Source organism: Centropristis striata, chromosome 1 (genome assembly GCF_030273125.1).
Source record: "Centropristis striata isolate RG_2023a ecotype Rhode Island chromosome 1, C.striata_1.0, whole genome shotgun sequence".
Taxonomy (NCBI): domain Eukaryota; kingdom Metazoa; phylum Chordata; class Actinopteri; order Perciformes; family Serranidae; genus Centropristis; species Centropristis striata.
The window spans coordinates 11,806,161-11,831,123 of NC_081517.1; the positions used below are offsets into that span (position 1 = coordinate 11,806,161).

The window sequence follows — 24,963 nt, forward strand, 5'->3', positions numbered from 1 at the left end:
TGTTTCTATATTATTCCATGTTTCACCGATAGATGTGGTATTTTTACTTACTTTTTATTGTAATTTTATATTTAAAAATTAGTTTATGAAATAGGAAAAAAGTGAATAAAATTAGCTCTATTTCAGCCAATTGCAACATTAAAGTGCATATTACATGTTTCTCCATCAATAATAAAAATGTTATAGCCTATTGTGATAAAATAATATTAGAACTGACAGTCAGTTTGTCTGCAGAAGTGAACACTTTTTCTTCTCATTTTTTTCCCTAATATTTATTAAAATTATTATTATTATTATTATTTATTTAATTTCATTGATGACAATGACAAACGTTTACTTAAGTAATGATTTCTGACTCTGACACTGGTACACCGTTAAAAAAAAAACAGTTAACAACCGTGAGTTATTTTACAGGTCACTTCTTTTTTTTTTTAAATGGACACTATACAGTTAATATATGTTTTTTTAAAATAATATATAAATATGTAGAATACGTTTTTTTTTTACTGCCAGACTTTAACATTTTATTTTAATTTAATTTAATTTAATTTAAAACCTTTTTTTTTTTTTAAACATTATTTTCAAAAACAACAACATTCAATTAAAAGTTTTACTGTAACAAAACAGAAATTTGCCTTAATTTTTTTTACATTTGCCAATATGTAAATTGTATGTATGTATTTTTTGTATTTTTAATTACTTTTAATTATGTAATATTTGTAAAAACATTTTTTATGACAATAATGTATAAAAAGAAGAGACGCCACTGTCAAATAAAACAGTACACTTCTGGAATTTTTTTTACAGTGTAGGCTTGAAGCGACTTCTGTTATATTTAGTCTAAAAGTTGTTGTTTTGTTTAGATTTTCGACCTTTATTTTGCTAAAAGTTGACCGGAAGTTGTGTGGTTGTCGTAACCATATATATCTATGGTTGTAACCTCCCCCCGGAGCTGTTCCTCCGTCCTCTCCTCCCTCCTCCTCCTCCTGCTCCTCAGTCCACCGCTGTGCTTCGCCGAGTCGCTGCTCCTTCTGCCCGCTGCCCGAGCCTCCTGCCCGGCTTCATTCACTGGAGAGCACCGCTGATTACTGACCGTATTTGTGGAGCAAAGTCCCGGAGAAGATGAGCCCCCTGTCCCGGTCCTGGTGCCGGTCCCGGAGCTGGTTCTGGGTGTGCTGGTCTCTGCTGAGCCTGGCCGCTGGGAGCCGGGCTCTGGACCTGGAGGAGCTGTTCCAGTTCGGAGAAGAAGCCGGAGACCAGCTGCTGCCCCCCGGATCCGACTCCACGGCGGAGCTGCCCCTCAACGGATCCCTGTTCCTGTTCAGCGAAACCTTCAGCAAAGTTTACGTGAGTCAAACCTCCAGATGCTGCTGAGTTTTATCATTTAACCATCATGTTCATTCATCAGGGAAAAAAAGTTGTAGTAAAAGTCCAGCCTGGTTTCTGCTGAGATGTTAACCTGAAAACTCCCAAAAACTCACTTTCATAAAGTTTTAAAGTTTATTAACTCCAGTTAAAGTTTTAATAAATGAGGAATGTTCACTCAGAGTAGCTGCAAGTTCATAAAATGAAATAACAGAAATTATAAACCAGTCTTTCAGAAATAAAAAGAAGTGAAATGACTTTTTCTCAGCCAAAATAGTAGAAAATGTAGGAAAACCTGGCTTCTGCTGTGATTAAACTTTGAAAACTACCCAAAACTCACTCATTCATAAATATAAACTCCAGTAAAAGTTTATATAAATGAGGAATGTTCACTCGGAGAATTAACAAGTTCATGAAATCAAAAAACCTGCAAAAAACTCAGAGCTTCACAAATCAAACGAAACCCATCTTTAAAAATATGACTGAAACAAGTCTGAGGGATTTCTGCAGCTCTTTTTCTCAGTCAGTCAGTAAAATGTTCTTTTGTGAAAAAAATTGGGCTGCTTTGCCAAAAACAGTCACAGAAATGCACATATTGTCCTGATTCCTGACATGAAACAGATATTAGTGCTGAGAAAAAGTGTATTAACTCCAGTAAACGTTTAAATAATTGAGGAATGTTCACTCAGAGTATCAACAAGTTCATAAAATGAAATAACAGAAAAATAAAGAAGTATTTCAGTAATAAACGGATGTAAAATCTGTCTTAAAGAGAGGAGAGGAGAGACTTTTTACACAGAGCAGAGAGGAAAGGACAGGAGAGGCTTTTTACACAGAGCAGAGAGGAGAGGACAGGAGAGGCTGGAAACATGACAATACTTCGATATGTACAATATGTGGAGGAAACTGGTTTTGGTCATATTACATTCTTTTTGGTCATTTTGTGTCACTTTTGGTCTTTTATTTACTTTTTTGGGTTATTTTACATAATTTTGGGGGGTAATTTTGTGTCTTTTGGCATATTTTTACATCTTATTTGGTAATGTAGTGACTTTTTTTTGGTAATGTTGTGACACTTGTTGGCTCTTGGAAAAGTGATTATATATAAATTCTATTTTATTCACATTTAAAAAAAAAAATTATCAGAGAAATTCAACTTTTTTTCTGTTTTCTGTCATTCTAACTGTGTTATTCTGCACAAAGACATGTTTGAGTTGTTTGGATTGTGCTGATGTGAAAAAAGCTGAAGAAAAAAAAAGCCCTGAAACGTCTCGTTGGGGCTCTGAGATGGGATTAATCTCTCAGTATCTTCAGAGCTGCAGCTCCATGATGAGTGTGATGACTTCAGTCTGGGAGTCTGCTCTCTCTGTTTGTTTGTTGACACCTGATAAGCTTTTCTATTGGCTCCTAATCACCTCCACACACTTTAAAAGTGTTTACAAAATAAGAGTCTCTCTGTCTCTGAGTGTTTGCCCTGCAGCCACAGACCCAAATCAGACACGTGTGTGTGTGTGTGTGTGTGTGTGAGAGCAGACAGGTGGAGAGTGTGTGTGTGTGTGTGTGTGTGTGTGTGTGTGTGTGTGTCTGTGTGGTTGTTTGTTCAGAGAATCGGAGGTGTTGCATTCAGAGGCTGGAATGTGAGTCAATTAAAAGCCAACACAGATAAGCCTTTCATCAAGCCGACACACACACACACACACACACACTCTGAATGCATTCCTCAGGTCATGTGACCGTTAATCCAGATTGGAGCATCTACACGCTGTTTGCTTTGTGTTGAACTTCTGTCTTCAGTTCAAGTTGTTCTTCTCTTTGTCTTCAACATGTAACAATAGTTTTGGATTCTTAATTAGTTAGTTACTTAGTTTTGTTTTAGTTGTGATTTTTTGTTTTCAAATTCAGTTAGTTTTAATTACATTTTAGAATGAGTTTGCTAGTTTTAGTTTAGTTTTTATTATTTTTAGTGTAGTTTTTTATCAGTTTTAGTTTAGTTTTTATTAGTTTTAGTTTAGTTTTGATCAGTTTTTATTATTTTTACTTGTTTTATAAAGGGGTAAATGTTGGGTGGGAGATTATAGAAGTTCACAATAAATTTGGTGATGAATTTATATCTCTTGATGGCAATAGTAATATCTGATGAATTTCATCTGGTATTCGGCCATGTGAACAGATTTATCCACCTCAATTATTTTGCATATTTCTAAATAAACTTGTGTTGAATCAAATCACAATCTAAAAGAGACGTGGAAAAAACTCGATGTTTCAGCTTTTAGTTTTGCCCCCTAAGAGTGTAACCTGGCCACTTCAGTGATAAAAAAAATAAACAATATGTATCACAATGTAATGGCAACAAATTTAGATATTTTCAGGAAAACGTTCAGGTGCTCCGGTGCGCTAAACGATTTACAAATAAACACCATTAATCGTAGAAAGAAACTGTAAAAATAGGCATAATCTTCAGAGTTTGAACTTTCCAACAATCCTTGAACTGATCATCAGTTACCAAAGTTTCGTAATAAAAAGTGACCAAAACAAAGCTTAAAATGTTAATATTTCTGGATGGATGGATAGATAGATGGATACATGGATAGATAGATAGATAGATGGATGGATGGATGGATGGATGGATGGATGGATGGATGGATGGATGGATACATGGATAGATAGATAGATAGATAGATAGATAGATAGATAGATAGATAGATAGATAGATAGATAGATAGATAGATAGATAGATGGATGGATACATGGATAGATAGATGGATGGATGGATGGATGGATGGATAGAAACTGTATTAATCCCTTGGGAAGGTTCCCTCAGGGAAATTGGCAATTCCAGCAGCAGCACAACACCAATACACTAAAATAGAATAAAGTTAATAACTAGTCATAATGTGCAAAATGAGAGAGTTCAAGACTCAATAAAAATACAATATCAAATATTAAAACAAGGAAATATTATAAATACAAGGAAATATATACTATAACTATAACAACGGTGCATAATTAGTGCAAGTGTATACAGCGGCCATGTTGTGATTGGTGTGGTGTAATGGGTCAGGCCTGCTGCTCCTCCTCCACCTCTGTCCTCCTGATTTCAGTCATTCTAACTGTGTTATTCTGCACAAAGACATGTTTGAGTTGTTCTGATTGTGCTGATTCCACAGAGCTGCAGGACTTATAGATTTATAGATGTTATATATTGTAGTGAAACACAAGGACACAGAGAGGAGAATGTAGAAAGAGTAAAAAAAATACCCTGAAACGTCTCGTTGGGGTTCAGAGGGCGTCCAGATGCCAAGTTTCATGGAAGTCATGGTTCCATATATCAAGTATACTTTTAATTAATTTGTGTCTTTTTATGGTGATTTTGTCCTTTTTGTGTCATTTTATGCCCTTTTTAAAAAAAAAAAAAAAACTTTTTGGGGGGGGTAATTTTGTGTGTTTTTGGTCATTTACATCTTTTTTTGTCATTTTACCTCCTTAAGTTGGTATTTTTGTGTCTCTTTTGGTAATTTTGTGACATTTTGTTCTGCACGAAGACATGTTGGAGTTGTTGTGATTGTGCTGATTCCACAGAGCTGCAGGACTTATAGAGTATATAGATTTTATATGTTGTAGTGGAACACAAGGACACAGAGAGGAGGATGTAGAAAGAGTAAAAACACCCTGAAACTTCTCATTTAGGTTCAAAGATTTGAAGAAACTGATTTCCAGAACATCTCCTTCTGTCCTTCCTGAGGATCCTTTGAGCAGCTGAAGCTCCTCGACACGCTGACGAATCCTCTCTGTGTTTTTATTCTGTTTCTGTCACTTCACCATTTGTTTCTCATCGTCCTGTTAAAACAAGCGGACCACACAGATCACCGAGCGTCTCTGCAGGAAGTGGCTGCAGCGGCTCGAGGGTCGTCTGCGTGTTCCTCGTTATTTCAGCCGCAGGCCGAGCTGATCTGACTCCAGCAGACGGTGATCCGGTCTGTTGTTGGAGAGTAAAACCAGCCGGTTCACGTGCGGGACAGGAAGCGTGGCGATAATCGGCGTCCTGTTGGTTTTACCGCACAAGCTGCTGAGTCTCTGTGTCTGCAGGATCCGTGTCTCTGAGTGTCTGGAGACAAGAAACTTTTCTTTTGACGCTGCACTTTGTGAAACGGAGTTTTGTGAAATGATGTGTTTCTCAAACGCGAGAAAAAGTTTGATTGTGTCAAGAACTGTTTGGGAAACTCAATGGATACTTTGTCGGCCCTAAATATCAAATAATCTAATAAAGCTAACAAATAAAAGTTATTCTCGTAATTATCAGCTTCAGAGCCCACTGTCAGTATCCAAAAGGAAATTATTTGTAACTGTTTTGGACGTAGCCCGGACAAAAACGTTTTAAGCAGTACAAATTTACGACGAAAAAAACTCACACTTTTACAAGAAAAGACTCACAAATTAACAATGAAGAAAAAAATTACAAATTTACAAAAAAAATCACACATTTATGATAAAAAAATAACAAATTTAGGAGAAAAAAAATACAAATTTACGAGAGCAAAATTACGAGAACAAAAATCGAAAATTTATGCCGTAAATATCACAAATTTACAAGAAGGAAATTACAAATTCATGAGAAAAAATCTCATTTATGGTGTAAAAATCACAAATTTCTGAGAAAAAAAATACAAATTTATCAGGAAAATTTTTTTTACAAGAAAAAAACATTTTTACAAGAAAAATATTAAAAATTTACAACCCCCCCCCCCCCCCCCCACACACACACACACAAATGTATGGTGTAAAAATCACACATTTATGACCAAAAAAATCACAAATTTACGAGAAAATAATCACAATTTTATGACAAAAAATATCAGAAATTACTTTTTTCCAACTCTGCTCCTCTCGTTTCACAACCCAAAGTTTAGTCCGTTTTATTGGAACCTTTTAAGCAATTTTTTTTTTTTATGTCAGCTTCACTGTTTCACCAGCAACATGTTGATTTATTACCATGAACATGAACACTCTGTGGTTTGTTTTGACTCGATTCATGGCTCTAAAATGAGAACTGTTGGAGGCGGGGCTCTGTTCATTCCTATGAATCAGTGGAGCATGAGGCCAAAAACTTACTGTTCATTAAAAACCTGCAGCTCTTCTGCATCTGTTGATAACGTGGAGCAGCGAACTGGAGACTCCTACACTGCAAAAAAAGAAAAGTTAAGTGAACTCAAAATTTCAAGGCAACAAACTTTGATAAAATTTTAAGTTGGACAATTAAACTAAATGTTTTAAGTTTTGTTTTTGAGTTTGCTCAACTCTGAATTCAGATTTTTGTCAACTCAACTGTAAGTTGTACTAACTTATAATTTAACATTGTAATAACTTTTAATCCTTACTTCTGCAATGTGCTGAATTGGCACGATTGTAACGACGCTATGAAATGTCAGCTAATGTTGCGACCACAATTTGGAGTTAGCATTGATACGCTAATGGCTACTCTTGTAGCTGTAGCAAACAGCGCCGCTAGCATCAGTTAGCCGCTAGCTTCCGCTAATGACCAAATTTCACCGCTTTCCCGCATTTCACAACAAAGAAATAGCAGAACTATTGTCCCTTGTTGTGAACCCCAACTTAAAGATATAAGTAACACCAACTCACAAACTTGTTTTTGAGCAGACAACTGGCTTCCTTTGTTGTGCTAACTTACATTATTGCCCTAAATGTCAATAATTTATATTTCCAAGTTTTACCAACTTAAATCACTGTTTCCGCTCACTTCAATGTGAATAAAACGATTTAATGTTACGGCTCTTCTGGACTTTCCACAATACTGAAATGTCTCTCAGACTGTTTTTGGATTTTCCTGCAATGTGAAGCTCTTATTGGTCGCTGTGAGTCTGCAGCCTAAAGAGGACACGCCCCTAACCCTGTATATGTATATACTGGACGAGATTCTACAAAGTCAGCTTCATATGTTTTCTACATTAAATGTTTCTCAGCCTACAGGGGACACGCCCCCCTCCTGCTGGATGAGACATCCTGTCAGTCATCACCAATCCTCAGCAGCTCGATGCTCCTGGAGCTTTCTTTACATTCAGACATTATGAGATAAAGTGTTCTGGCTGGGCTCCAGCTGCTGCTGAGGAGGAGGTCTGAGGAGGAGGTCTCCGGTCCTCCACAGGAAGGGGGGCGTCCTCCTCTGGAGCTGGCACATCTGGAAAGTGTAGACTCGAGACATCTGTCCTCAGACAGCAGCTGTTAGCGCTCGCTGCTTCCTCCCGCCGGCGTTCTCACACAGATAACGATGATCTCAGGGGTCGGACATGTGTGATGTAATCACAAACACTGCGTATTATTACATGTACAAACCGTCATTTACTGCAGAAAGAATGCAGCCGCGACGTCGACAGACGCTGAGACTGAACTGGAGATGGTTCACAGCGTCTCTTTATTCTCTACTGAACGTCTGAGCAGCGTTTCTTTATTCCTGCTGATGGTTTAATCAGAGTTTCTTCTTTGAGGCAGCTGTTAGTTTCACTGAACGTCTCTCTGAATCACCTGCTGCAGCACAGGCAGACATATTACAGAAAAAGAAAAAGTGATTTATTTTACAGATAATTTCTTTAAAATGCGAATAACATACTTCTTACTGTTTTTTAAATTTACTTATTTACTTTAAAAAAATGTTTACCGTACAAAAGCAGAAGTTTTACTTAATTTTACATTCAGTAATATGATGTATATCTTTTGTATTTTTACAGTACAGAAATTAAATAATACTGTAAAAAAAAAACCTATAATTTCCCATTATATTAATTTACAGATTTCAGCTTTTATTTTATGGTTAATATTAGTAGTTAAAGTAATGTAAAAAACAAACCTTTTTTTTTCTTCTGGAAAATAACTTTTTTTTTCATGCATGCAGCTTTTTTTTTTTTTTTTTTTATCATCAACCGATTTCTTGTTTATTGTTTATTCTTCTGTTTTTATTATTTCATCATTAAAAAGTCTGAAAACATAAAAGAACAACATAAAAGACTTGTTTCATGCTTTGTGAACCACATACTTTTTAAAACTTTTTTTTATTTACATTTTATACCAAACTTGCCTTTTTTTTTTACATTTTTACCTAGCTGTTTTTTTTTTTACCTAACTTACGTTTTTTTATTTTTTATTTTTTACCAAACTATTTTTTTTTTTTTACATTTTTACCTACTTTAATTTTTTTTACCTAACTTACTTTTTTTTAATTACATTTTTGCCTAACTTACATATATTTGTTCTTACATTTTTTACCTAACTTATGTTTTAAAACAATTTTTTTTATCTAACTTATGTTTTTTTAATTTTTTTTTCTAAATTTTTTACCTCACTTACAATTTTTTTTTAATTTTTACCTAACTTAGGTTTTTATTTTTATTTTTATTTTTTTTACCTAACTTACATTTTTATTTTATTTTTTACATTTTTCACCTAACTTGTGTTTTTTTAAACATGTTTTACCTACCTTACATTTGTTTTTGTTTTCTTTTACATTTTTTTACCTAACTTACATTTTTTTTTCCTAACTGATATTTTTTTACCTAACTTCAGTGGCTTTCGTCACACTTGTTTCATCTTCACTTCCAGCATGTACATAATTTATTTCATGTTTAAACTGTTTTTTACGCTCATAGGAGTCTATGGGTGGAGCTGACAAACGGTCTGTTCTGTCGTTCAGGTTGAAGATCTTGTTGAAACTCGAAGATATTACGTTTAAAATGATATAAAATAGAGAAAAACAGTAAACAGTCGAATGTTTCAGCCTGATCAGTGACTTTTTGTTCGTCCTGCTGTTGAACAGCTTTTTGAGCGTCGTCATCGTGTTTTCCGCTCAGACAGAAGACTTCCTGTGATGCGGCTGAGTGTCTCCTGCAGGCGGAGACCTGCTGGGAGCGCCGGCGGCCTTTCACCCTCATGCTGCCGTCAGTCATGCGTTTCAGTGGAGGAAGTGTCGGCCGGAGCTCAGAGAGGCAGCGGAGCAGCACGCAGCGTCTCACAGCCACACATCCTCCTTTCATGTGTTCAGAGGCTCTGACCTTTGACCTCTCTGCTGCTGGGAGCCCGAAAAAGATTCATGTTACCTGCGTCTCAGGTCGTCTTTTAAATCTGAGGATCTGATGAGTACGACTTGTCCTCCTCCAGAGAAGCACATGAAGGAAAATCTGAGCTGTTAAATTAAAAATCTCTGAAGCCCGACGAGACGTTTCAGGACGTTTTTTACTGTTTCTACATTCTCCTCTCTGTGTCCTCGTTTTTCACTGCAACATATAAAATCTATGTAATCTATAAGTCCTGCAGCTCTATGGAATCAGCACAATCAGAACAACTCAAACATGTCTTTGTGCAGAACAGTTAGAATGACAGAAATCAGAAAAAAATTGAATTTCTCTGATAAATTATTTCTTAAAAATTGGAAAAAATTTAGTTTATATATAAAACTCTTCCCCAAGTGCCCACAAGTGTCACAAATGTAGTAAAAAAAGGACAAAATAACCGAAAAAAGATGTAAAATGACCAAAAAAGGACACAAACAGACCAAATAAATAATAGAAGAGAAGTAAACAACACACAAAATATCCCCCCAAAAATATAAAAAATTACACAAAATGACCAAGAAAAGAGACCAAAATCAGTTTCTACACAGAATGTAAATATTGAAGTATTGTCATGTTTCCAGCCTCTCCTGTCCTCTCCTCTCTGCTCTGTGTAAACAGCCTCTCCTGTCCTCTCCTCTCTGCTCTGTGTAAACAGCCTCTCCTGTCCTCTCCTCTCTGCTCTGTGTAAACAGATTTTCAGTGAATATTTTATATGTTGTAATATTGTTGGTCTCAGCAGAATCAATGTCTTCACAGTGTCTCTGAGGAGCAGAATTTAATGTTTTTAACAGGATCTGGTTATTGCAAACGCTTTATTTTAAATGACACATGTAGAATAAAGAGAATCTGACACAAATATCAACACTTTACACAAGTTTTGGTCACTTTTTACAACTGATGATCCGTTCAAGGACAGTAGGAAAGTTCAAACTCGATATTGTCTGTTTTTTCAGTTTCTTTTTATGATAAACAGATTTTTGCTGATATTTTAAAAGAAAACATGCTTTAAATCCTCCGGATGGTGGTTTCTTTCTCTCTAGCCTCAGTGTCTTATTCATCTGTGCAGATAGTTTTATATTTATTTTAGAGTAGTTTCTTTACTTGTGCTGAACTCTCCTAACAGCATGAGTGGAAGACACTTTTTGTTATTTTGTGGAGTTTTTCATGATGTTCTCTTGGTTTCTGCGGCTCGTCTCTGCTTCCTGACGTCACCGGCTGACGGCTGAATGTACATGTGAGATAAGATGTTCCACTGTTACATATACAGTTTATATCTGAGCAGCCAAACATCAGCAGCAGCTCACTCAGCTGTTTATGTTTCATCTTATATAAGAGAGACGAAAACTGTTTCATCCAGACACCAAATGTTTTATTTACATTTCAAATAGTTTAAGACCAAAAGAAGAAAAATTGACATTTTGACACGTCGCCACAACAACTATTTCTGTTATATGTAAATAAAAGTATATACAGTTTATTGTCCCTACAAATTATTGTAATAAACGATATGTTGAGATAAGAAAGAAAAAACACATGTTTAATTTTGGGTCCAGAGGGTTAAAGAGCTACCTTGATGAAGTGTGTTGTGTGGTCAGATCTCTGTTTGTTGTCTGATCGTCCTGGTTCACAGAAACCTCATAATAATGAGGCATTGTGGGAAACACAGTCCTTTATTCTTCAGGAAACACTCACAGCCTGATGGGAGATTAACGACCAACAGATTCAGTGATAGCTCGTCCATCAGCTGCTAACGATGTTGTGTTCTCAGACTGAGAGCCCGAGGCTTCACTGCTGCCTTTGTTTTCTACTTTACTCTGAAATTAGCACACAGAGCTGCTGAGGAGGCTTTTTACAGTAAACACAGGTTTCTGTTAGACTAACGACTTAAAGAGACGACGCTTCAGATCACGTCCACACTGTAAAAAACATGTCTGGCAGCAATAAACTGACAAGTTATTTTACAGATAATATTCAGTAAATATCTGTATTTAAACATATATATCTGTAGAAGAATTAAAGATGATTTTGCTTTGATATTACGGTAAATGTTTGTGAGATAAAATGACCAAAAAAAGATACAAAATTACCAAAAAGAGACACAAAAAAACCCCACAAAAGGACGAAGAAAAAAGAAAAAAAAAAGATGTAAAATGACCAGAAGAAGACACACAATTACAAAAAAACACATATTACCAAAAAACCCCACAAAAGAACAAAACAAATCTAAACAAAAGTTGTAAAATTACCAAAAGAAAAAGACAAAAAATTACAAAAAACACATGTTACCAAAAAAACCCAACAAAAGGACAAAAAAAAGTCTCAAAAAGATGTAAAATGACCAAAAGAAGACACACAATTACAAAAAAACCCACATATTACCAAAATAAACCCCACAAAAGGACAAAAGAAAAATTTAAAAAAGTTGTAAAATGACCAAAAGAAGAAGACACAAAATTACAAAAAAAACCCCACATATTACCCAAAAAAACCCACAAAAGGACAACATTTTTTACAGATAATATTCAGTAAATATCTGTATTTAAACAAATATATCTGTAGAATAATTAGCTTAGCTTTAGCTTTAGCTTTTGCTTTGATATTATGGTAAATGTTTGTGACGTAAAATGACCAAAATAAAAAGACACAAAATTACAAAAAAAAAAAAACACATTTTACCCCAAAGAAACCCACAAAAGGAATTTTTTTTTAAAAAAAAAAGTTGTAAAGTGACCAAAAGAAATAGACACAAAATTACAAAAAAAAACACATGCCAAAAAAAAACTTGAACCAAAACAAATATGGATTATGACCTAAAACAGTTTTCTCCACATATTTGACATTTTTTATAACAAGAACTTTCGTAATTAATGATCCGTTCAAGGACCGTTGGAAAGTTCAAACTCTGACTATAACATCTGTTTTATGGTTTCTCTCTAAGATGAATAAGTTTTGGGCGATTTTTAAAAAGGAAAACATACTTTTAGTTACAGAGGGTTAATAAATAATCAGTAAGTCATCATGTTTTTTCACTGGATCGTTGACATATCGGAAAGCAAATACAAAGCAGCAGAATAAAGCTGCGATGTTGCTTTGACGAATAAACGTTCCGTCTCTCTGTCGGCGAGTCGCCCACAGGAATTCCTCACAGTAACTTCGCATTCAGTGTGAAGAAAAGGATCTTTTTAACCCCATTAACTGAAATCCGCCTCAGTGAGTGTTTGAGCCGTGAACTGTGACCGTCAGAGCTTCAGACTGCAGCTTTAACTCACAGCTCGACGTTTAAAATTTACCTGAGAAGCCGTTCAGTCAGTCAGATGTTCTTAAACCCTCTGGGACCACCAAGGACATTTTCAGACACTTTTTTTTCACTTTCTACTTTTGTTTTGATAATAATTTTGATACTGAAAATGGCATGATTTTTGGAAGGAGGTTTTTTTTTCTTGATATATTTTGAAATTCAAATTTCAATTTTTCTAATGGGTCTATAATACACTGTACACATTTGCTCCCCTTTCAGGCCCTTAAGGCTGAAAATGTCCATCTCCAAAAAATGCTATAAAAACTAAAAACAGATTAATATTTTTTTTTTTGCATAAACCTCTTAAACAACTTTCCTGCTCAAAACTACCAAATGTTGGAACATTTTTGGCATTGTAACCCTTTAAATGCCAGTTCGATTGCACGATGTCACTGATTTTTTTTCCTGGTAATTCTACTTTTTTAAAGGTAATTTCCACTTTTTTCAGGTAATTTTGACTTTTTTTCTGGTAAATCTGGCTCAAAACTACCAACATTTCTAAGAGTTTGAGTATTTTAACCCTTTAAATGCCATTTGATTACATGGTGTCACTGTTTTTAATACAATTTTTAATTTTTATATGGAAAGTAATTACATTTTTGTATTTTATTCATAAAAAACATCTTAATTTCTTCTGAAATCTTTTTATCACAAAATAAACACACATTACACAGAACAAGTTAGTACACAGAACTAGTACACAGAAGAAGCTAATTTAAAAAAATTTTTTTTACATTAAATCTAAAGTTGTGCTGTAAGAAAAACAGTTAATAAAAGTAGAATTACCCAAAAAAAAAGTCAAAATCACAAGAAAAAAGCCGAACTACCTAAAAAAAGGCAAAATTACCAGGAAAAAAATCACAAGAAAAAAAATCAGTGACGTTGTGCTATCAAACTGGAATTTAAAGGGCTACAATTCCAAAAATGTTCAAACATTTTGCAGTTTTGAGCAGGGCGGAAGGTGATTAAGAGGTTAATGCAGAAAAAAAGTAGGAAAAAAATATGAATCTTCTTCAATTTTCAGCCTTAAGGGCCTTAAATATGATCCAACAATCAGGAAAACCTGCAGGTCGCCTTATGCACAGAGAGTTTATTTCTCTTTTTTTTTTTAAAAAGTCTGAACTGTGGGAAGCTGCAACTAGTTTAAATTATCTCATAAAACATGTTATTTTGTGAGGAAAATATTTAAGAAGAAACCTTAGTTTTTTTTTGATAATAACCAAAATCATTATGATGAAAACCATGGAAAATGTCTAGATATCAGCTCTTGAATTAAACTCTTTTCAGCTGTTTTTGTTGTTGTCATTATATTTGTCCAAACAGATGTACCTTTAGTTGTACCAGGCATTAAAATTAACAAGAAATTGAAGAAAATAAGCGTGGTCTAATAATATTTTCCAGGACTGTACATTCGAGCTCGAGCAGCTACAATGCCAGGGCCTGTAAGAACTGTTACTTTTGTGTCTTTTTTTATGCATTTAAAAAGAAGAAGTTAGAGAGCAAAAACTCCCACTCTGCAAGTGCAAAAGTTTCTACATATAAAGCAAAACTTTTGAATTCAAAGGCAAAAACTTTTTGATTTGCAAAAAAAACTTTTTGATATGCAATAACGCTTTTTTAACCACAAATTTATTTTAATAGCAATTCATTTTTTTAAAATTGCATTGCAGATAGTTTTACCGTTAAAAACTTTAAGATTCCCAGAGGAACTTGACTTGAAACTTGAAGAATATAAAAAGAGGAAAAACGAAGGTAAATAATGGAGCGACGTCAGTTGAAGCCAAAAACAATCCCTTCATCAATAAACAAAAATTAATAGTTTGTTATTAATGCAAATATTATTATCATATTATGATATAATGAGTCATGATTATAGTTATTAGTTTCTGTCGCTTCATGAATAAATAAATAATACATTTCATCTTCTGTCTCAGATCAACACGAATGGCTTCGTGTCGGCGGTGGCGCCCCCAGCAGAGGGCGAGTACCTGGGGAAGATGCCCGCCGACTTCAGGATGATCGCAGCTCTGCTGGGAGACCTGGACGAAGGGGACGGACAGGGGAAGGTCCACTTCAGGTGGGACAGCAGCCCCGAGGTGCTGAGTAAGGCCACCGAGCACGTGAGGCGAGCGTTCCCCAGAGACGACGGCGTGGAGGCCACTGGCGCCCTCGTCGTCACCTGGGAGAACATGGCCGCCAGCGGGACGTCCGGACGAGGAGACGGGCTGGACACGAAGGTGAGCCGCCGCGGGGGTCGTGTCTCAGGTGTGAGACTACAGATGTACAATAGAGGTGGGAATAAACCGATAAAGCATAGCATCGTGATATTTTTTGATTTGTTTTTTTTTGCCTTTTTTGTTTTTCCGGAGGTCGTAGCGGGCTCACTTTCAAGAATATATTGGAAATACTGGAATATATGAAACTAGAAGATCTAAGGAATCTATAGGATATCATGTCAGGAAGTTGACAAAATAACGCTGCAAAGTTAGGCTACACAAAATTACCAGGAAAAAAAAGTCAACATCACAAGAAAAAAGTATAAATTACCAGAAAAAAAGTAGAATTACTAGTTAAAAAATGTATAATTACCAGAAAAAAGGTCAAATTTAGCAGAAAAAAGTATAAATCACCCCCCAAAAACTAGAATTACCAGTCAAACTAAAAAAGTCAAAACTAAAGGAAAAAAAGTCAGTTTCATGAAAAAAAAGTCTAAATTACCAGAAAAAAGTGGAAATTACCAAAGAAAATCAAAATCACAATAAAAAGTAGGAATTACCAGAAAATTGTCAAAATTACCAGAAAAAAGGTCAAATTACTAGACAAAAATTTAGCTGAAAAAAAGTATAAATTACCCCCAAAAAAGTAAAATAACCAAAAAAAGTCACAACTAAAAGAAAAAAAGTAAAAAGAAAAGAAAAAGTAAAAATGACCCAAAAATGTCAAATTTACAAGAAAAAAGTCGAAATTACCCGAAAAAAACAGAAATTGCCAGAAAAAATATATAAATTGTGCGTCAGGATATCGTGTCGGGAAGTTGTGGAAATAATGCTGCAAAGTTCGTCTTTTTGTTTGATTCAGAAACATTTTTATAAGTGAAGCTTGTTGTTTGTGAAAGTTTGATAAAATGCTGCAGTTGTTGTCGTCCATACATGTTTGATATCAGTTCAGTCTGACTGAATACTTTGTTGGTCAGTCTGTGGGTTTGACTCTCATTGTGGAGAAATAAAAAGACTGAAGTGAGATGAATACACTGAGAATTTTCACCTATCTCTTATTTGCTGAGAACTCCTTGATTTGTTTTCCTTTTGGCGACATGGAGTTTGCTTTGTACTTCCAGAGAAACACTTTCCAGCTGGTCGTGGCCTTCATGGCGTCGTCCACCGTCGCCATCCTCCTGTACCCCCACGACGGCCTGCAGTTCCTCTCCACGTCAGTAGGGGGCGAGAGCAAGCTCCTGGAGGCGGGCTTCAACGAAGGCCTCGTGAAAGGCTATTTCTGGGGGACATCAGAGGGGACGTACTTTCGCGCCACCACCGATGAAGAGACCTCCATCAGGAGACTGACTGAGTATGAATCCGATGTGCTTTGATATAGAATATACTAGAATGGGATTTGCATGTTAAAAAAACAAGTCTGTAAATGTTCAGTGCTGTGGAAAAGGCTTGTATCCAGTAATAATGAAGTCAGATGGAGAATAATTAACTCTGATAATAATCTAAAAACTCAGCCAAATGCTCATTCTCACAAGAAAAAAAAAACGCCACTCCAAAATTGAAAGGGTTTCTCATTGGCCCATGCAAGTTTCATTAAAAAATCGAGCTGGTAGTTTTGCTGTAAACCTGCTAAAAAAAACAAGCACCAACCAAGCTTTAACCTCCAGATCTGAACAGTGAAATCTTAAACCTGCATTCTGTCAAACATCCAGCAGGGGGCGACTCCACCGGCTGCAGAAAGAAGTCAGTTTGTATGTAAATCAGGAGGAATGTGAGTCTACTTCTGACTTGATTTGTGACCTCAGTAAACATTCTCATAACTAATTAATGGTCTAAATCATTAGTTTCAAGTCTTCTTCAATCCAACATGATGTTCATTTAGTAAGTTAAAATATTAAAAATCATATTTTGAAACGTAAGTTCAGTCTGTCGACAAGACCAAAGTTATTCGTAGCTGAATTTGTCGACTCTCATCTAGTTTCACTTAACTTCGGTCGTCCGAATGAAAATCCAATCACTATTATTATTTAACAGGAAAGAAAACCTTTCGATTTGCAAACAAAACTTTTTGATCTTTAAATTGCATTGCCGATAGTTTTACTGTTAAAAACTTCTGGCAGTTACTTGAAGATTCCCGGAGAAACTTGACTTGATAAACGAGGGGAAATAATGGAGCGAAGTCAGCTGAAGCCAAAAGCAAGTCCTTCATCAATAAACAACAATTAACAGTGTTATTGTTATTGACGCAAATATTATTATAATATTTTGATTTAATGAGTCATAATTATTACATTCATGATTATAGTTATTAGTTTCAGTCGTAAGTTCAATTACCATTCATACAGACGGATCTGTCGACAAAACCAAAGTTATTCGTAGCTGAATTTGTCGACTGTTGTCTAGTTTCACCTTACTTTGGTCGTCAGGATGAAAATGTACCGTTACTATTATTATTTGCAGCTACATGTGATCTTAAATAAGCACAAAGGTAACGCAGGTGGTCCTTAGTCCTTAGTCCCAAAACACCTGGAGGAGGAGAGAGTCACTTCATTCAGCCGTGACCGGCATTTGGTTCATTGCATGAAGTATAATTCATCTGTAGTTTTGCACGTTGTAAAATGAGAAATCCTCATATTAATCCAGTCACATATAGGTAAGAGTGATCGCATTCTGCATGATCACTGGTTGCAAAAAAACTGAAAATGTCTCGAGCCAAAATGCCAAATTCGAGGCCTCAAAATGGTCTTCCATGAACATTATTTTCATGCAGACTATGCAAACTGCCTCCTCGAGGAAGTAAAAAAATGAGACATTTCGGTTGTTTTGACATTGACAAATTTTTCTTCTTCCCTTTATCCAACCAGAAAGTCAAACTCAGGACAGAACGGAGTTTGGGTGTACGAAATCGGCTCCTCGCCATTCTTTGTCGCCATTACACCCGGGATGATCTCAAGCCTGCCGGAGGAGGGCACTGAACCGCCCGTCACCTTGTTGTCAAGGCAACAGAGACCCCCAACTGAGACCCCCACTGAGTACCCAACCAGTTACCCATGGGCTGAGACCACCACACCTCAGTATGGTGAACCAGAGACTGAAGACCCCGATTACCCAGAATACACCGACTCTGAGACAGTTACGACAACATACACCGAGCCGGAGAGGGCTCAACCGAGATACCCGGACCAAACCGAGACAGGATACCCGGACCGAACCGAGACAAGATACCCGGACCGAACCGAGACAGGATACCCAGACCGCACCGAGACAAGATATCCGGACCGAACCGAGACAAGACAGCCAGGCTACACAATCTCTGAACCTGATCCCAGATACCCTCCGGTCGAGCCGAGGTACCCTGACCCTGATCCAGTCCAACCTCGGTACACCAACCCTGAACCAGTCCAACCGGTGCCTCCCTACTCCCGGCCCCAGCAGCCCCAGATCGTTGTTGTAGACGAAGCCCTTGATGTGAATGGTAAAATAAGCCCCAAAATTTTTTTGAAGATTCAGGAAGGAGTTGTTTTTCTGAACTTGTTGAACCTGATAATTTCTCTCTTTGGTTGTTTTTTTCAGTATTTGCGTACAATTCGGAGACGTGCGCCCATAACCGACACAAATGCTCGGCATTCGCTGACTGCCGCGATTACAGCAACGGATACTGCTGCCACTGCAGGCCTGGTTTCTATGGGAACGGGAAGGACTGTGTCGCAGAAGGTAAGAATCGTTTTCAATTTTACTCATTCTGTCAATGTGGCAACGTTTTCTTGGACTTTATAACAAGAGAGATGTCAAGACGAACCTTTTTGTGTGGACACATTTCAAAATGATTACTACAGCATCCCTCTGAATAATAATTGGGCCGATGGTTGATTGAGTTGACAATGGTGGTCATTCAGAGCCGGGGCCTGATCTGGAACCAGTTCTTTTAGAACCGACTCTCTGCAGGAAGGCTGCTTCCAGAGCGGCACCAACTCTCTTCTGGACTCCAGCCACGAAGCTCTTACGTCAGGGGCTGGGGGCGGGATTATCATGAATTTATTTTACTTTATTTGTTTAACTGCATTATTCTTGTAGGCTGACAGGTGTTTGTCCTGAACAAATGAGCTCCACTCATTAGATCCTTCTTGTGTTTCCAGGAAAACCTCAGAGAATGAATGGAAAGGTGAATGGTCGAGTGTTCGTTGGGAGCTCGCCTTCCCCCGTCGAGCTCAACAACAACGACTTGCACTCGTATGTGGTCGCCAACGACGGACGAGCCTACGTGGCCATCAGCAACATCCCTGACAGCCTGGGCCCCTCTCTCCAGCCTCTGTCCTCCCTGGGCGGAGTCATCGGCTGGGCCTTCGCCCTGGAGCAGCCCGGCTACCAGAACGGCTTCAGCCTCATCGGTGAGCGGACGTGTTGTTAGGGTCTGAGTAACGACGACCGCAAGGATCGGCCAGGACCCTATTGGAATTGTAGACGTTATTATTATTATTTCGTGCCAATACTTACCATACTTAAAAAGTTGTGACACTTTTCACATGCGTCAAGATCTGGTGAAATTAATGTATTGTATTGGACAAGCGAATGGGTGTTGAAAACTGCCTCAGTGGCGCCCCCTAGAGCTGCACAATATAGGAAATTTTCACGTAAAGACACAAACTTTGGTAGGCAGATGTAACATGAGGAGACACACGAAAAAGCCTCTTGGACCCATTCACTAAACCCAACAGGAAGTTGTCTATCTCGACTCGAACATCGTTTTTTGGCCGTTTTTGGCCATTTCCAGGATCCGTACTGTAACATAGTTCTCCTCCAGATTTAACCAGATCGACTTCAAACTTGTTCAGCCCAATCAAAGACCTGTTTGAATAAAAATTGTTAACAGTTTTTGTTTTCTATAAAGTATGTGGGCGTGGCATGGCGGCGTTTTCACCATGAAACAGGAAGTTGCAATAACTTTAGCATACATTATTCAATGCGTCCCGGCCGAATCCCGCAGACACCCTGATTCACCCGTGCAATGCTGCTTGCAGCTCTAATTTTTGTTTGTTGTTGTGAAAAGTTGCGTCTGCTGCATCGCTGATTGGCTCAACAATGATTTGGATAATGTTTGTAGAGATGTGTTGGCCTCAGAGTTTTGCAGACCATGAATGCTGTGTTCAGTTCAGACACGCATGTTTTCTCCGTGCAGGCGGCGTGTTTTCCCGGCAGGCAGAGGTGATCTTCCATCCCGGTAACGAGCGTCTGAGCATCAGGCAACAGTTTAAAGGAATCGACGAACATGACCACCTGGTGGTGAGCACCGAGCTGGATGGACGTCTGCCCGCCGTCCCGCTGGGATCCTCCATCCAAATCAACCCGTACAAGGAGATCTACCACTATGACAGAAACTGTGAGGATCATTAACAACCAAAACAATAGTGGATTTTGTGTTTATAGAACATTTAAATCATTGATGCGTTGATGACTGGAAAAAGGAAATCTCAGTAACTCTTTCTACTTCTTCTCCTCTCAGTGATCACTTCCTCCTCCAACCGCGACTACACCATCACCTCCTCTGACGGTGACGTGCAGACCAGGAGCTACCAGTGGCGTCAGACCGTCACCTTCCAGAGCTGCCAGCACGACGAGGCTGTGGGGGCGGCGCTATCCACCCAGCAGCTCAGCGTGGACCAGATCTTTGTGATGTTTGACGCCAACAACAATCTGACCCGCTACGCCATGAGCAACAAGATCGGCTCCGTCCACAGTGAGTTCTGACTGAAGTCACCTTGAGATGTTTTAACACGTTCGGATCGTTTTTCTGTGTTTCCTTGTTTTTCACTGTAATATATAAAATCTATATAAATCTGTAAGTCCTGGAACTCTGTGGAATCAGCACGATCATGGCTTCAAGTGGGAACAACTCAAACATGAAGTATTCTCATGTTTCCAATCAGTATTTTAAGCTTAGTTTTGGTCAACTTTTCTAACAGAAACATGAAATAACCGATCATCCGTTCAAGGCCTGTCAGATATTCTGACGATAATGCCTGTTTTTATAGTTTCTTTCAACGATAAACTAGATCTAGATTTTAAACCATCTCTTCACGAAACCATACTTTTTAAACCCACCAGCTGCAAAAATACCAATAAAGACACCTAAAACCTGCAGCACGGTGGGATCTTTTAGTCCTGGGAACATTTTTAGAGCTTTTCCTCATTGCTGGAGGACCTTGTTTATTGTAAATTGGATGCATCATTTGAACAAAAACACACTTGCTTCTTGCTTGGAGACATGTCTTCGTCTGCAAAAAACAGAAAAAATGTGCACGTGATACAACTGCACTTGTTTTTTGTGAGTTTTTCTAGATGACAGAAGAAGTTCTTAGACGAGTACGAATCCTGTCTTCCCGGCCGTCTGTCCGGGACATTCAGAGTACAAAGATGTGTGTTATTACCCGGAGGAATGCAGCGAAACACGCCTCCAACCGTTTAGTTGCAGGGGAACATCAGAGGAAGACAAACAGTAACGTGAGCCCGGCTGTATTTCCTCAGCTGCAATCGGAGCGGCTGTGAGATCGTTGGCAGGGGGTGAAGGTCAACCAGATACCCAGCTCCGGGCTGCAGAGAGGGGGGAGGGCGGCGCTGCAGAGAGGGGAGGGTTAAAGGTAAAAGTGCAGGTGGGGGCTGCTGACGGGAGGTTTCGGGGGGCTCCGGGTTACACAAGCAAACAGCACTCAGCTGGGGTTTGTTGGCAGATAGTGGAACATCTGCGTGGTGTTTCCTGTGAGGAGGTGAAGGTCTGACGGGAACCAGAGGACAGAGCTCAGCGCCCTCTGCTTCACATAATCTATGAACCATTAAAGTCATTTATTAAGCAAGAATGTTAAACATTCTCTGATGCTGCTGCACACTCAGAATGTTCTGAACAAAGCCTCGTTCTGACTCATTAAACTGTGTGTGAAATGTGCACATTTAGTATCTGCATCAGGAGGCAAACCCCCGGGGCTGACGGGAGTCTTAAACCTGCATTCTGTCTCATATCAAGCAGGGGGCGACTGCACCAGTTTGCATTTAAGTGCATTCAAATATGAGACAGATTCATCGTTGAAGTCATTTTTCATGCAAAATGACTTCTGAAGGGTGGACATTTTGCTTTTCTCTGTTTTATATCATATGAAACTGAATATTTTTGGAGTTTTGACTGACAAAACAAGACATTTAACTCTTTTTAGTTCTGGGTTATTTGTCTCAGTTTATGACTCCTTCTCATCCTGCCTCTATATAAACTTAAAAAATGTTCACCTTGCCATGTTGGCATCATTTTTCCAGCACAGCCTGACCTTTATGAGCTGATCATTATTGTTTCACTTTGACTTACTGGATGAACATTTAGATCACTAAATAACATTAAAGCTAAGTTACTTTCAGTGAAGAGTTGATCTAAAAGGTAAATGAAGAGGACATCTAGTTCTATATTTTATACTAAATATATTTGAGCTTATCTCTGGTTTACTCCCATCATCAAACACAAACTGGCCTCATGGAGTCTGAAGCAGTTGAAGGTGTGAAAACCCCACAGCCTGAACACACACCAGCCTTCACTCTGTAAACACGTCACATCATTTCTATTCTTATTTATTTCTCAGGTGGTCATCCAGAGCAGAACCCTTGTTTCACCGGCAGACACGGCTGTGACATCAACGCCGTGTGTCGCCCGGGCGACGGCCTGCAGTTCACCTGCGAGTGTGCCACCGGTTTCACTGGAGACGGACGCTACTGCCATGGTAACATGACACCACACCACCTCTGCATGCTCACCCTGTAGAGGGATGTTCACTGATGTCATTTGATGACTTATTACTTTGTGAACAAACTCACACTACAAAGAATAAAATATGAATCAATAAAAAAGTAGAGGCACGATTTGCAGCGAGGATAGAAGTCAAAAGGAAAGCATAAAGCGACAACCTGCGCCATCTTCAGGCGACGGCTAGTACTGCTTCACAGTGAAAATGATAAAAAGTAAAAATAAATGTGCAAATAACATTTTTTGTCCTTCATAGCCCCCTACAGAATCTGCTTACAGAGATTTTGAAATCATAGATGACATTAGACACACAGAGTGTGTGCTATATAAATAAATAAAGGAATAAATAAGTACAGAAATACTTAAATAAAAAATAAAATCCATTTAAAACTTTTTAAAATTATATATATATATATATATATATATATATATATATATATATATACATGGATTAAAGTTCCTCGTCGCTATGATGGATTTCCATCATTTGGAGTTCACAGAGACCACTTGTGAGATCAATAGCCATGTTTCCTGTAGGGTAAAGAGTGGCAGCTGGGAAAGTCTCAGGCCACGCCCTCTTAAATGTCACTCAGAGTGTCTCAATTACAAAATGGGACCCAGAGGGATTTACGAGACTCCGAAGGTGACGTATGGTTTTCGGTCGTAGCTTAATCGCTTAGCGACAGTTTCGACGGTGATCCATGATCACATGGCTAATTATGCACAGCGTCTCCACTGATCATAAACATAGTGATCGTGAATTAACCAGCATCACTAACTGTGCACAGAGTGTCCGGTGCTTGTTGTAAACAAATAGAGATCGCTAAGTGAACACCTCCTACAGCAGCACATACACACTGTACTGCTACAGAGCTAACTGTTAGCCTATTAGCAATTTAATTGTGGTGTTGTTTGTTTGCTGCTTGTTCTGTTTGTTGTTCATTTTTTAATAAGACAAAACACTATAGAGATTTGCACCCATTGTTATTTAATCCTGGGGCTGTTTGTTGTTTGATGTATTTTTTTATTTCTATTTTCTTATATATAAAAGGTTTACTTGAAATAATAAAGAAAAAAACATGTAATGAAAAGTTATGGAGATGCTTGATTGTTTTAGAGAGTAAAGACAAGCTTTGCAAAAAAAATAATAATTGAAAAGACAAAAACGCAATAGATGCAATAGAACAGCTGTTTAAAATCCTCCTCCTGTAAAACAGTATTGGTTGAGCATTTAAATGTGATGGCTGCATTTGGTGCTGAATTCTTATGCATTAGTATTTCTTAAGCAGGTGTCAAGTAACCTAACCTGGAACATGTTCCACACACTGCATGTGACTTGACTGTAGCGCAAGTAAAATTTCAGTCACAAGATTTTTGTTTACTTTAATCCATGAATATATATTTTTTAACTTTATTTGGTAGTGTGTGCTATATAAATAATATATATAATTTTAATATAATATATTGTGTTTATTATATATATATATATATATATATATATATATATATATGTAGATATATAGATATATATATTTTTTTGTATTTTTTTTTTGATAATAAAACAAACTTAGTGTCTTTAGTCATGAGCGCTTTTTACCTTCTCTATTAAACGTGTTATTACTTCTGCTCATCATTGACCTCTATGCCATTGGTCAGACGTGGACGAGTGCAGGGAGACTCCTCCGGTCTGCGGCTCCAACGCCGTCTGCAGTAATCACCCCGGGACGTTCCGCTGCGAGTGTCTGAGTGGCTTTGTGTTCGCCAGCGACGGGAGGACCTGCATCGGTAGGTCTCACAGTGTGTGTGTGTGTCTGTGTGTGTGTGTGTGTGTTTGTGTGTGTGTGTGTGTGTGTGTGTGTGTGTGTGTACAGCTGTGTGGGTGGGTGGAGTGTGTGGTTCCTGTGTGTGTGTGTGTTTGTGTGTGTGTCCCTCGTTGCTCCTACAGATGTTCTTATAGCCGCCAACAGACATAAACATAAAGCTTTCTTTTGTACGACTGTAAATGGGACTCGCTCCAGACAAAACTTATAAAACAGAGAAGATGTGATTTATCATGAGAGGCCTGGGTCTCTTTAACCCTTTCACTCCTTCTCATTCTGCCTGTATAGAAAAATGTTCCTATATGACCTGATCATTGTTTTTTTTTTACTATGTGTTGTTGGATCAACATTTTAAACACAAGAAAATGTTTGA

The 24,963-nt window shown here is 37.8% G+C and overlaps 1 protein-coding gene across 1 annotated transcript in view; it reads left to right on the forward strand.

Annotated features, from left to right (window-relative positions):
• Positions 1 to 817: 817 nt before the first annotated feature.
• The window catches only part of LOC131969696 (nidogen-1-like), a 46,053-nt gene continuing 21,907 nt past the window's right edge, over positions 818 to 24,963 (forward strand). Inside the window, exons 1-10 of the mRNA XM_059330842.1 lie at positions 818 to 1,347; positions 14,715 to 15,017; positions 16,118 to 16,347; positions 17,858 to 18,468; positions 18,567 to 18,707; positions 19,130 to 19,381; positions 20,170 to 20,370; positions 20,494 to 20,727; positions 22,610 to 22,747; positions 24,427 to 24,555. Coding sequence (XP_059186825.1) covers positions 1,123 to 1,347; positions 14,715 to 15,017; positions 16,118 to 16,347; positions 17,858 to 18,468; positions 18,567 to 18,707; positions 19,130 to 19,381; positions 20,170 to 20,370; positions 20,494 to 20,727; positions 22,610 to 22,747; positions 24,427 to 24,555 — 2,464 coding nt within the window. The 5' untranslated portion in view covers positions 818 to 1,122. The remainder of the gene's footprint in view (positions 1,348 to 14,714; positions 15,018 to 16,117; positions 16,348 to 17,857; positions 18,469 to 18,566; positions 18,708 to 19,129; positions 19,382 to 20,169; positions 20,371 to 20,493; positions 20,728 to 22,609; positions 22,748 to 24,426; positions 24,556 to 24,963) is intronic.